Source organism: Ictidomys tridecemlineatus, chromosome 4, assembly GCF_052094955.1.
Source record: "Ictidomys tridecemlineatus isolate mIctTri1 chromosome 4, mIctTri1.hap1, whole genome shotgun sequence".
In the NCBI taxonomy this organism is placed as follows: Eukaryota; Metazoa; Chordata; class Mammalia; order Rodentia; family Sciuridae; genus Ictidomys; species Ictidomys tridecemlineatus.
Window position 1 is genome coordinate 190,080,873 of NC_135480.1, and position 11,942 is coordinate 190,092,814.

At 42.7% G+C, this 11,942-nt stretch overlaps 1 protein-coding gene across 2 annotated transcripts in view; it reads right to left on the reverse strand.

The window, feature by feature from the left end:
• The window catches only part of Zfp37 (ZFP37 zinc finger protein), a 45,045-nt gene extending 33,678 nt beyond the window's left edge, over window positions 1-11,367 (reverse strand). Inside the window, exons 1-3 of one of the 2 annotated variants that reach the window (XM_078047977.1) lie at window positions 11,038-11,367; window positions 5,055-5,181; window positions 4,632-4,769 (exon numbers count right to left, since the gene is read on the reverse strand). In XM_078047977.1, coding sequence (XP_077904103.1) covers window positions 4,632-4,769; window positions 5,055-5,181; window positions 11,038-11,250 — 478 coding nt within the window. In that variant the 5' untranslated portion in view covers window positions 11,251-11,367. The remainder of the gene's footprint in view (window positions 1-4,631; window positions 4,770-5,054; window positions 5,182-11,037) is intronic. The other variant, XM_021729363.3, reaches the window with a different exon arrangement.
• Window positions 11,368-11,942: the final 575 nt, after the last annotated feature.

Below are 11,942 nucleotides of genomic sequence, written 5' to 3' on the forward strand. Positions count from 1 at the left end.
TAAGTCCTTAACCAAATAGTAAAAGTTGCTGGAATTAGCTTGGCAAACAAACTTTACACTATCTGGATTTAGTGTACATACACATTTGTTTTCTAATAGTTTGCCATGGAGTACACATCCTTGTTCTTGTCAGGTAATTCTAATTGCCAATTATAATTTTTAAGTTTATTCCTAGCTTTAAGTAGTTGCTCATATTCTTTCCCCCATATGTTACACAACTACATATTTTGAGATATCTTCTTTACCACTATTCCCCTTATTTGAGGATACCACTCACACCAACAGGAGTAGGCAGCCATGTTTGCACTGTATGATCCAACTTTTAGCTGAAAACAATTATTGAACAGTGGTAAATCCTAGGCCATTGATAGTCCAACAATATTGTTTCTCCTAAGAATTTGGAATTGAAATTCAAAAACTTTTATTAGCTAACTATGGATACCACATGTGAAAAACTATAAACTTAAGCTGGGTGTGGTGGTGCACTCCTGTAATCCCAGTGGCTCGGAAGGCTGAGGCAGGAGGATTGTGAGTTTAAAGCCAGCCTCAGCAACAACAAGGTGCTAAGCAACTCAGTGAGACCCTGTCTCTAAGTAAAATACAAAATAGGACTGGGGATGTGGCTCGGCTGTTGAGTACCCTTGAGTCAATCCCCAAAAGAAAAAAAAGACTATAAACTTAGGAACAGGGGCTGTCATTTTGGGGCAGCCTTTTTACAGATACATGCATGAAAATACAGAAAAAGCTTACAAATGAGAATAAAAAGAGTCAGAGAGAGACACACATACACAAATATGAATCTCCATGATCTGAGAAAGAGAAGAGAGAAAGTAAATAGCCATCTTCATGATAAATGGACATTACATGGAAAAAATGAAAACTGGATTCAAACAGAAAAGAGTTATTGTATCTGAATAGATAGCCAGGAAATGTTACTCTTCTCTGAAGAACATTTAGAAACTAAGTTCCTGCAGAACTTTTGGAGGTACAGCTATAGTAAGGAGACTAGAGAAGCAGAGCTGCTAACTGCTTTTCATTTAGAAAAGTTTAAAGACATTCAGCACCCTAGAAGAAAGAGTTTAAAAGTGTGGGAGGCCATCCTCGCACGTGATTTGAGTTACCTCCCAGGCTGGGCGAGAGGCGCTTAGGCACAGCTGTGTCAGAGCTTTTCCCACCCTTCTCTAGGTCCGAGAGCTTGTCTGTGCAGAGGCATGTCTGGTCACTGCCTGGAAGACCCAATCATCGCCCCTGACCTTGGGATGCTGCCCCCCTTAATCTTTATTGGATGGGATTTTTTCCCCAGAATTTTTTATTCTCCAATAAGTCAACTCCCTGGTGTGTTCTCGCTCTCTCTCTAGCCTCTTCAGTAAACCTCGATACCACAATAGGTGGCTTGAGGCTGGAGCTAGGAGGAGCCGTCCTGGAGCTGGTTTAAAGGTAATTAGAGTCTTGTCTCTTTAATTTAAAACTCCCTGGTGGTTTCTCACGACTCAAACCTTCTTTCATGAAGCTGGTGCGGGTTGACGGCTAAATAAAAAGACTTCCTAGGTAGCATGACAAGACTGTATCTCCTGAGGAGCATAGAGAAGATGGGGGCAAATTTCCTTCTGGGAAGAAAGGGATCAAAACTCAAACCTTTCCCCTTGACATGTAACATTATAAGAATCTCTTAAAATGATGTGTTTGTGCTAATCACAATTGACATCTGTTCCCCAGAAAAAGATAGAAAGCACTAAAAGAGAAATTCACCATGGGGATAGGACAGGAGGAGAATCTGAACTATAGAATTGGCATAATAACCACATCATATCAGGGGACAGTTGGATCTAGTCAAGCACTTGATTAAGACTGGAAGCTTTTCCTAAATTTGAGACAGCAATTAAAAAATGAATTTTAAGCTAGAATATTTGTTGCTTCATAAACTTAGTATGGAGCTCATTAGGCCCAACAAATTACTTAGAGGGAAAAGAATATTTCTTCATAAAAGAAGCTTTAATTATTATTTTTTTTAAAGAGAGAGAGAGAGAGAGAGAGAGAGAGAATTTTTTAATATTTATTTTCTAGTTTTTGGTGGACACAACATCTTTGTATGTGGTGCTGAGGATCGAACCTGGGCCGCACGCATGCCAGGCGAGTGCGCTACGGCTTGAGCCACATCCCCAGCCCTTAATTATTATATAAGAGCCTGAACCAAGAAAATAGTCAATGTAGCATGACAAAGATATATTTTTCAGGATTACCTTCTAGTTATACCAAGTTAGTTAGTAATACCAAGTGTCAACAATAAAAGAATAGTCAAAGCTGGAAGAGCTCATGGACAGGTCAGAAAATCATGGGGGTCTCTCCACTTGTCCTTTGAAGGATTGGTTCCTCTCATCTCAGGAAATTCATGGGGGTTTTAGACAAATCAGGGTCAGATAAAACTTTAAAAGATATAGTAGACATTCTGCTAATTTGAGGACTATACTGACATAAATAATTGAGTATTTTAGTATGTGGCAACCTCTAAGATGAATTGTAAAAAAAAAAAAATGGATTCAATAAATCTACTCAAGAATTGGACCAGTTTAGGAAGATAATGTGAACCTAATTTGTGTGATGTCAGTGAGAACTGACAACAAACATATAGGAACTGAGGAAAGGACAGTAATCCACGGGAGACAGGCCTAAAATGAGAGTAGACCCTAATAAAAACAGCAAAGATAAAAGAAACCTCTAATTTATAAAGAAAGACAAAGCTTTCAATTTCTGACACTCGAAGACTTATAAATAAGCAGGTCATATAGAAATGTAAGACAAAGACAAATGGAAGTCACCAGTACGGGATAAAAAGCTTGTAGTTGCATAATAGATGATCCCTCTAATGAACATATACTAGAAAAAAAAGAACAGATAGAAGATAAAACCTAAGGAACATTTTAGCAAGTGGGAAGGAGGAGAAGCTGGTGAGTAAATGGCTAAGAAGCACTTAGGACAGAGGATAAGATCTAATTCAGGTGGTGCAATTAGGTGGGCAAGAACTTCAGGCTAATCAATACTATTCAAGTCCATCCTGGAAGGCATGCAGTGGTGACTTTTAAGTCAGAAACTTAGGGAGGAATGAATTCTTAGAATTTGACTGCAAGGGTTAAGGGGAAAATGGGCAGGATGACAAGCTATAGACCACAGATCTAGAACATTTCACAATGAAAGGAGGGAAACAGAAAGTCATGTATGGGCAAGAGTATCTTGCCAAGAGATTTAGAAAAAAGACAGATCCAAGAATGTCTGGATACATAGGAGAGAATTTGACACATGGGGAATTAGAGCATGGGGTGGGGATACTGATAGAAAGACAAAGGATATAAGGAAGGTGGATTTTTAAAAAGTAATGCTTTAGATAAGGTAAATAGGAATGAGATTGAGAGAAAAGCCAAGAGGGGTATTCTGAAAGCTGAGCAATGGAGCACATAGATAAGGAAAAGGGGTTATATGGAAGGACCGAATGACCAGTTAGACATTCGGCTGAGGGGCTGGAAGCAAAGGTTTAGGGCCCTGGGTTTCAGCTTTTTCCTTCCACAATTGGAATGGTATGATAGTCTGTATTACTGATACCTATGGAAGAATTACACCTCTAAGCCCCTCCCCAATACATGGCCATTTGAACTGTAGCACCCAGCCCTGTGGAAGGATTAAACATTCTCACCCTGTTGAACTCAGGAGTGGCCAAATGGCTTGCTCTAACCAATAAAATGTGTGCCGCCAGGTGGGGTGGCACATGTCTGTAATCCCCACTGCTCAGGAAGCTGAGGTAGGAAGGTGCAAGTTCAAAGCCAGCCTCAGCAACAGCAAGGTGCTAAGCAACTCAGTGAGACCCTGTCTCTAAACAAAATAAATAAATAAGTAAGCCTGGGGATGTGGCTCAGTGGTTGAGTACTCCTGAGTTCAATCCCTGGTATCGCCCCCACCCTGAAAAAAAAGTGGGTGAATCTACCACTTCCAAGCAGTAATTTAAGAGCTATCATGTGGTTCCAATTTTTCCCTTCTGCCAAGAGACCAGAATTTGCCAGAGAATGCTCTTTCAGCACAGCTTCCCAAATGGAGATCATGTAGAACAGTAATACAGCTTGAGCAAAAAATAAATCTCCTATTGTAGGCCAAAGGGATTTGGGGATTGTTCCTAAATGAAGCAAAACCTAGTCTAAGCTGACTAATACAAGTGGCACAAACTCCCGTAAGTAACACTGGCTCACTCCTACAGTGATCTCTGCATGATCTCACATGTGGACAGGTTCATGAAGAAGGAAGAGATATTAGAGTCTCTAAGTAGGAAATCTTCATTGTTTGAACTCTTCTTCCTCTGATAGACTCTGATATTTTTCTACAGCTATTTCCTGTTTAAGAAAAAAATAGGGAGCTGGGGATATGGCTCAAGTAGTAGCACGCTCGCCTAGTATGCGTGAGGCACTGGGTTCAATTCTCAGCACTGCTAAAAATAAAATAAAGATATTGTGTCCACCTTAAGCTAAAAAAATAAATAAATATTTTTTTTTAAAAAAGAAAAATATAGTCTAGAATAATTCAAGAATAATTTAAGAGTAAATTTTTCTTTGAAGAATTCCTAAGTTACCACCAAGAAACTAGGAACTTACTTCTACTGGTTCCTACTTGCTTGGATCTTGCTTTTTTATTCAGACGACTTTGACTGGGTTTCTTCCCCTTACCCAACCATGGTTCTTCTCCTTTTTCCAACTTAGAGATCATGTCTGGTTTGGGAGCTTGATACCCTGCTTATGAGAAAAGGTAGAAATTGAGAGTTAGAAGAGCCATCTCAGGAATCAAACCTCATTGTTTGCACTTCAGGGCCTTTCAAGGTGAAGGAATACACAGCTCCTGAAGTTTCCCAATGTGCTTGTCCATGGGCTGCAATTAAGCAGAGCTTCCATTTTGAAGGCAGTGGTCCTGCCTAGTACCCAAAAGGGATTAAAACAAAAATCAAGGCCACACTTATCAAGGGCTTCAGGAAGAATGTATCATGGTGAACACATTTTTAATTACAAGGGAATTGTCCTTACCCATTGAAGCTAGGTTGCTGTAGTTCTCCAGCATCACATCTTTGTACAGGTTCTTCTGAGCAGGTTCAAGTTCCTTCCATTCCTTCTGGGTAAAAGCCATAGTAACATCTTTAAATGTTACCGATCCCTGTAATAGCATACACCTGTTCAGTTCAGTGTCACCCATGTTTGGGGACTTGTTCCTTCCTTGACCACTTACTATTGACAACAGTCATGTTACATAGTGTTTCTATTCTTTTTTTTTTTAAAGAGCGAGAGAGCGAGAGCGAGAGAGATTTTAATATTTATTTTCTAGTTTTCGGTGGACACAATCTTTATTTGTTTGTGGTACTGAGGATCAAACCCAGCGCCTCATGCAGGTCAGGCGAGCGCGCTACCGCTTGAGCCACATCCCCAGCCCAGTGTTTCTATTCTTTGCCTGATTTTGTATTTCTTTTTGAGAAACAAAAACCAAATTAAGAAATATTGAAATATCTTTATTTTTAATTTGTTCTTTTAAGAAGACAAAATTTATAAATATTAGAGAGAAAGACAATAAAAGGAAGGAAGGAAGGAAGGAAGGGAGGGAGGGAGGGAGGGAGGGAGGGAGGAAGGAAGGAAGGAAAGAAGGAAGGAAGAAACGAAGAAAGAAAGAAAATTCAGTCTTTATTTTTTCTTCTATAACTGGTTTCTAAATGGCTATGGAAATATCTAGTTTATACAGAGTCCTGAATCATAAGAATAGAATTAAGAACCTTGTTGATTTATTACTAGGCAAAATAATTTATATTTGGAAGCAAAAATAAGACATCTTAGGCATGTAAGCATCCAGAAATTACATTACTTACACAATTGAGAAATAAAGAAAAATGAAGAGAGGGAGAAGCAAAGGGAGAGAGAACCAGGAAAGGAGAAAGAGGCAAAAGAGAAATCTTTAAAAGAAAACTGGGTACAAATTCCAAATTTTTCAATATTGGGAAAAACTACATCATGGAAAGCAATGAATGATGTATTAGTTTTTCATCCCTGTGCCCAAAATATCCAACACAAACAACTTGAAGGAGGACAGGTTTATTTTTGACTCATGCTTTCAGAGGCATCAGTCTAACTCCATCACTTTGGGCCTGAAGCAAGGCAGAACATCATGGCAGAAGGGTGTGGTGGAAGAAAACTGCTCAGCTCGAGGCAGCTGGGAAGCAGAGAGAGAGGCAAGGGCCAGGATATAGTCCCCAAGGGCATGTTCCCCATGACCTCTTTACTCCAACCATGCCCCACCTGACTACAGTTTCCATTCCCTCCTAGTAGTCCATTCAAATGAATTAATCCACCAAATGGATTAATCCACTAGGAGTGTACTTAGAGCCCTCAAGATCCAATCACTTCCATAATCCCATCTCTGTGCATCACTACATAGGGGATCAAGTCTTCAACACACGGGAGACTTTCCAGATTCAAACTTTAAAAACATAAGAAAGCCAGTATATTGTCTCATTACGTCTAAGTAATTTGCAATGTTTATGTGCAACTGTTATGAAAATATCCTTAAAATCGAGAAGTAATGATGTAAGAAAAATAAGCAGGAGTATACCTGGGTGGGGTGAGAGGTAGGGGAGAAATCAAAACACATTAATGTTTTTATCTTATAGAAGCAGAAGATGACATGAGTTTTGGAGAATTTTGATAACAACAATATATAAATTCAAACAAGTTTATTCAACATTTAAAGATAACTCCTTACCAGACAGACCACCAATCAGACCTCCATATGTCACTAATTTCTAACCCCACAGACCTCTACTCATTGACTTCTAATATTCCCCATCTTTGATGGTCACAGGCCTTCCAGTCATTGAGCCAGGACAGCTCTCCTTAATCGTGACCCAATGATTCCAAAATGACCCACCCCAGCAATCACAGCTGTGGGAAGCCATTCTGACACGTGACTGGGTGACTCCCGTTAAGGGTCTGAGGCGCTTTGGCTGTGTTGAAGCTTTCCCTGCCCTTTCCTGATGAGAGAGCCCATCCGTGTGGGGGTGTGCCTGACCACTGACCCCCGGGGACCCAATCACTGACCCTGACCTTGAAGTGCAGCCCCCCCTCAACCTTCATTGGATGGAATTCTCCCCTGAATCTCTTGTTCCCCAATAAAAGGCTACTCCAGGCGTGTTCACTCTCTCTCTCCTGCTAGCCCTGAGTAATCCCTGCTGCCCTGCTGGGCGGTTAGAGGTGGGAACCAGAAGGGAGCCGTCTCGGACCTAGCAATAGAAATAAGGTAACTGAGTCTGTGTGTCTTATTTCGATCTCTTCTAACTAACTTTATGCCTAGAACCTCATTAATGAAACCACTGCGCAGGCCGCGTGGTAGACACAGCAGATTCCCCCAGTCGCTTTCCCCGAGACACCCCAATCACATATTCCCATAGGTTCCTCAACCATTTATACCCATAGGGCACATGGATCTCTATCTCCCATGTCTCCAAATCCCTCAGCCTATCACTGAGCCCAATTACTAACACCACCAGGACTCTCAAACAGCAGCCATTACAGAATCCTAACTGCTGTCAGTACTCTGCCCTCAACCTCAACCTCTTTAGCCATTGTTATCACCTACTTGCTTTAACTAAAATCTACCTGTATCCTAGGCTCCTGCTTCCTCACAGTGGCCTCAAGTGGAGGTTGTCCCCCCACCCATGACTTATGTACCTCAAGGTCCAAAGATGAGGTAAATAATTACCTCCATCCACCTTCACAATCCCTAGCTTGTTTAGATTGTCACCAGACTTCAACCCATTAATCTTTCTTAGTTTGATGATCCATAGGAGAAACTCACAGAACTCAGCACATAGATGTATTCATAGCTATGATTTATTACAGCAAAAGGTTGCAAAACAAAATCAGTTAATTGGCATGAGAAGCGCAAGCATCCAAGAGTCCTCTCCCATTGGAGTCACAGGGAACATGTTTAGTTACTCCAGAATTGAGTTCTGGAAACACATGTGGGATGTTTTCTATCAGGGAAGCTCTTAAGAGACTCAGAGGCAAGGGTTTTTATTGGTGGCAATATAGGGATCCTGTGCTTGCATGAACATAAAGTCTAGACTCCAGAAAGAAATCAGGTGTTCAGCATAAACCACATTATTTACATTCATTAGCCATAGGGAGCCTCTCCCATCATTTCTAGGAATGTTGGGAATCCTGATGAAATTTAATTTCCCAGATGCCACCCTAAGGTCAACCTTGCAAGAAGGCCTGTCGAAGGACAGCAGTTTTAGGCCTGCTGTGTGAACCCTTCTGAAGTCATCTTGCCTCATTCACTGAAAACTTTAGCACTAGCTTACTCTTTGCCAGAGCTCCTGCCATCATTCATTCTACTACCTCCATATCCACGGAGAAGAGCTGTTCAATAGCCTAGCCTCGCTCTTTCCTGATGCCAGCAATCTTTTCTTGCATAAACTCAATCGCATACCCATCACCCCCCACATACACCCCTTATATCTTGCCATCATTATGCCACCTACAAAATCTCTACCTAAAACATTCTACCCCTGACCATCATTTCGTGCCAGCCCACTTGCCCTAGCACTCCTACTTCATTCTCCAAACTTCACGGATCCCAACCCCTTTTTCACAATCTTCTGCCCCACATTGCCTTTAACGACTTTCATTCTTATTTAGAGTCCATAAACAAGCACCACACATACGCCACTGAAAACTTTAAAGCTTAACTTCCTTGCCCGTCCTCACCACACTCACTTATTGAAGCATCAACCCGGGCTAAATCTAATTCTCCTCTTGCAATCGACCTGTAATCTTGCAGCTGAACATTGCAAGAGAAAAATCAAACAACTGTACTGACTGGACTCACTTCAGATTTATAATACATATCTCAAAAGGGGATCCAAAACCATAGCAATCGGAGTATTTACCCTTTCCTCCTTCCAGGATATTACTGCAAACCTCTTTCCTGAAATCTCCAACATCCACTTCTTTCCCATTCTCAGCTGATGAATTTGCCTTATACTTCAAAGACAAAACAAATGCAAACAGACCAGAACTACCTTGCCCTTTAATCACCAATTCCACCAACCTGTTTCCAAATCCATAGGTAAGGTGCATTCCCTTCCGAGGAAATGGAAGAAGTCTTTCTCCTTCTCTCACGAAGGCCAGTTTTTCCATTTGTGTTTTTTTCTTTCTTTCTTTTTTCTTTACTTTTTCCTCTTTTTTTGGAACTGGGGGTTAAACCCAGGGGTCCTTTCCACTGAGCTTTATACCCAGTCCCCTTCCCTTTGTTGTTTTTGATTTGTTTTGTTTTGTTTTTGTTTGAGACAGGGTCTCACTAAGTTGCTGAGGCAGGCCTTGAACTTGCAATCCTCCTGTCTCAGCCATATGAATTGCTGAGATTAAAGGCATATGCCATTGTTCTGGATCTATTTGGGTTCCAGATCCTATTCCCACCTGCCTTCCAAAGGACCTCACTCCTGCAATTACCTTTTCTCTTTTGTATCAACTATTTTTTCTATTTCTGCTGGATCATTTCCATTGACATATAAAGTTGCCTCAATGCTATTTATCAAAGAAAACCTTCTCTTGCTGATTGAGGTAGGTGGCACAAGTCTATATCCCAAACAGAAGGATTGCAAGTTCAAAGCCAGCTTCAGCAACTCAGTGTAACCCTTAGCAATTAAGGGAGACTCTGTTTCAAAACAAAACAAAATGTAGCTCAGTGGCAAAGTATCACTGTGTTCATCCCCACTACAAAAAAGAAAACCCTCTCTTGACTTCATGCTCTATCCAATGTTAATTTCTCTACTTCCTTTACCAGCAAAATCCCTCATAAATTGTCTTAACTTCATTATCTCTTGATTCTTTCAACTCACTCCAACAGGATTTTATTACCACCTCTTCCTGGAACAGTTCTAATCAAAATAACCATTAAGCTACATAATGGAAAAGTCAAATTCTCCATAGTCATATTTTGGGATTCACAAGAGCACATGACATAATTGGTTACTTGCATTGTATTGAAAAGCTTTCTCTATGTTTCTCTGACACCACACAAGTTTTCCTCCTACTTCTGTGGCCACATGTCATTCTCCCTGGCATAAGATAGGTGTCTACCTTACAATCTGACTGTTTCTAATCATTGATACCCAAACACTCATCAGTCACTAACATTCACAATCTTCCCCTATTTCTGGAACCCAACAAGTTCCCAATTACCATTCCTCACAGAACAATCAATCATTAACCTCCATAGAACTCCAATCACTGACCCCTACAGAACTTTCCATCACTAAACCCTGCAATCCCTCACATTCCTGACCCTTTCAGGATCCTAGTCCCAGAATCGTAGAGGACCTTCAATCATTAATTCCTACTAATCACCTCATCACTGGTAGCACAGTTATGCCACCACCTAATCACTGACCATCTCTTCTCCCAGATGGCATGCAAACCCTCCACCATCCCCACATTCCACCAACCCCTATCCTCCCACTGACGTCCTGGTTCCTCCATTACCCATAATATCACACTAATCACCACCTTTTACAGATAATGCTAATTAGACTTCCACAGACCCCAAAGCCCGGACCTCTGATCCTCACAGTACTCCCCATCACCCTGGTCCCCAACACTGCCCTTCTTGGATGATCTAGTCTCTAACCATTCACTATCAGGTACCCACAATCGCTGGCTCCCCCAGGCCTTCCCAGTCTCTGACACACCACGAAGCCCCCATTTCTGATGCCCCCAGATTTGGAAACCCGGACCTGTCAGTGCGGCCGCAGCCTCCTGCCCATCACTGCCTTCGCAGATGCCTGGAAACGCTGATCTCCTAAAACTACAGCAATCACCGACCCGGATCCCTCTGAGCACCGACCTCCAGAAAGACCCTTCAGCATCGACTCCAATTCCCAAACCTTAACTTCACCGACCACAGTAACCCTCCAATCACTGACCATCTCTGACAGCCAAACCGCCCCCAGCCCATTGCCGTTCTCACCGCGCCGCTGGCTTTGGGCTCGGAGGCCGCCATCTCCAGTGGGCGCCCGGCCTTTCGGGCCTTTCCCGCACTCTTCTTCAGATCCTCCGTCTCGGGCTTTGTCCGGATCTGGCTGCAGCCAGAGGCCGACATGGCGGCCACCGGGAGCGCGGCCTCGGTGGGCCCGGGCTGCGATGGCGGCGCCCGTGAGATTGCGCCCGTGGGTGCGGCCATCTTGGCCGAAGCCCTCCGTACAGCGGGGGCGCGGGGGCTTCTGGGACGCCCTCGGGGGACGCGGGGGCGGAAGCCCGAGAAGCAGGGGTCCTGAAGCTGCGCACGGTTAGCGGGTGGGAACCGGTGCCTGGCACCGCACGCCCAGCAGGGACTTCTGCTTACAGAATTCAGAGTTGCTTTTCCGAATAAGTCTGTGCAGCCAACTGCCGTGTAACCTGGAGAGAGAGAAGATAATAAAAGAAATCGGAGGGGGGTGGGAGAGAAAAACTCGATTTGACAATATCGATTTATAGGGAGAGGACGTTCGTCCTGGAGACGTGATAAATCTTTTCCTGTAAGGCGAAAAAAGTGGAGGAGCGTGCTAAGTGAACAGACCCATCCTCGTGAGAGTCTGTGATTGGAGACATTTCTGCAGAAAAAGCGATCGATTGGAGCAGAAGTAATTTCTTAGTGCGCTGTTTCGTGTGTTCATTGCGTTCATGGAACAATTATTTGGTACGTTCGAAGTGCGTGCCACCCTAGGCACTGGAGAGGGATCAGAGACCCAGACCCAGCCTCCTTTCTTTGCTGGAATTTACAGCAGGGCAGAGAGATGGCGAGGTTATCACGAATACGGTGTTCCTTTTTACCCCAGTCAAGCGTACCCTGTTTTGCACCTTCCTTTGATGAATAAACCACTAGTTATCCCAGCG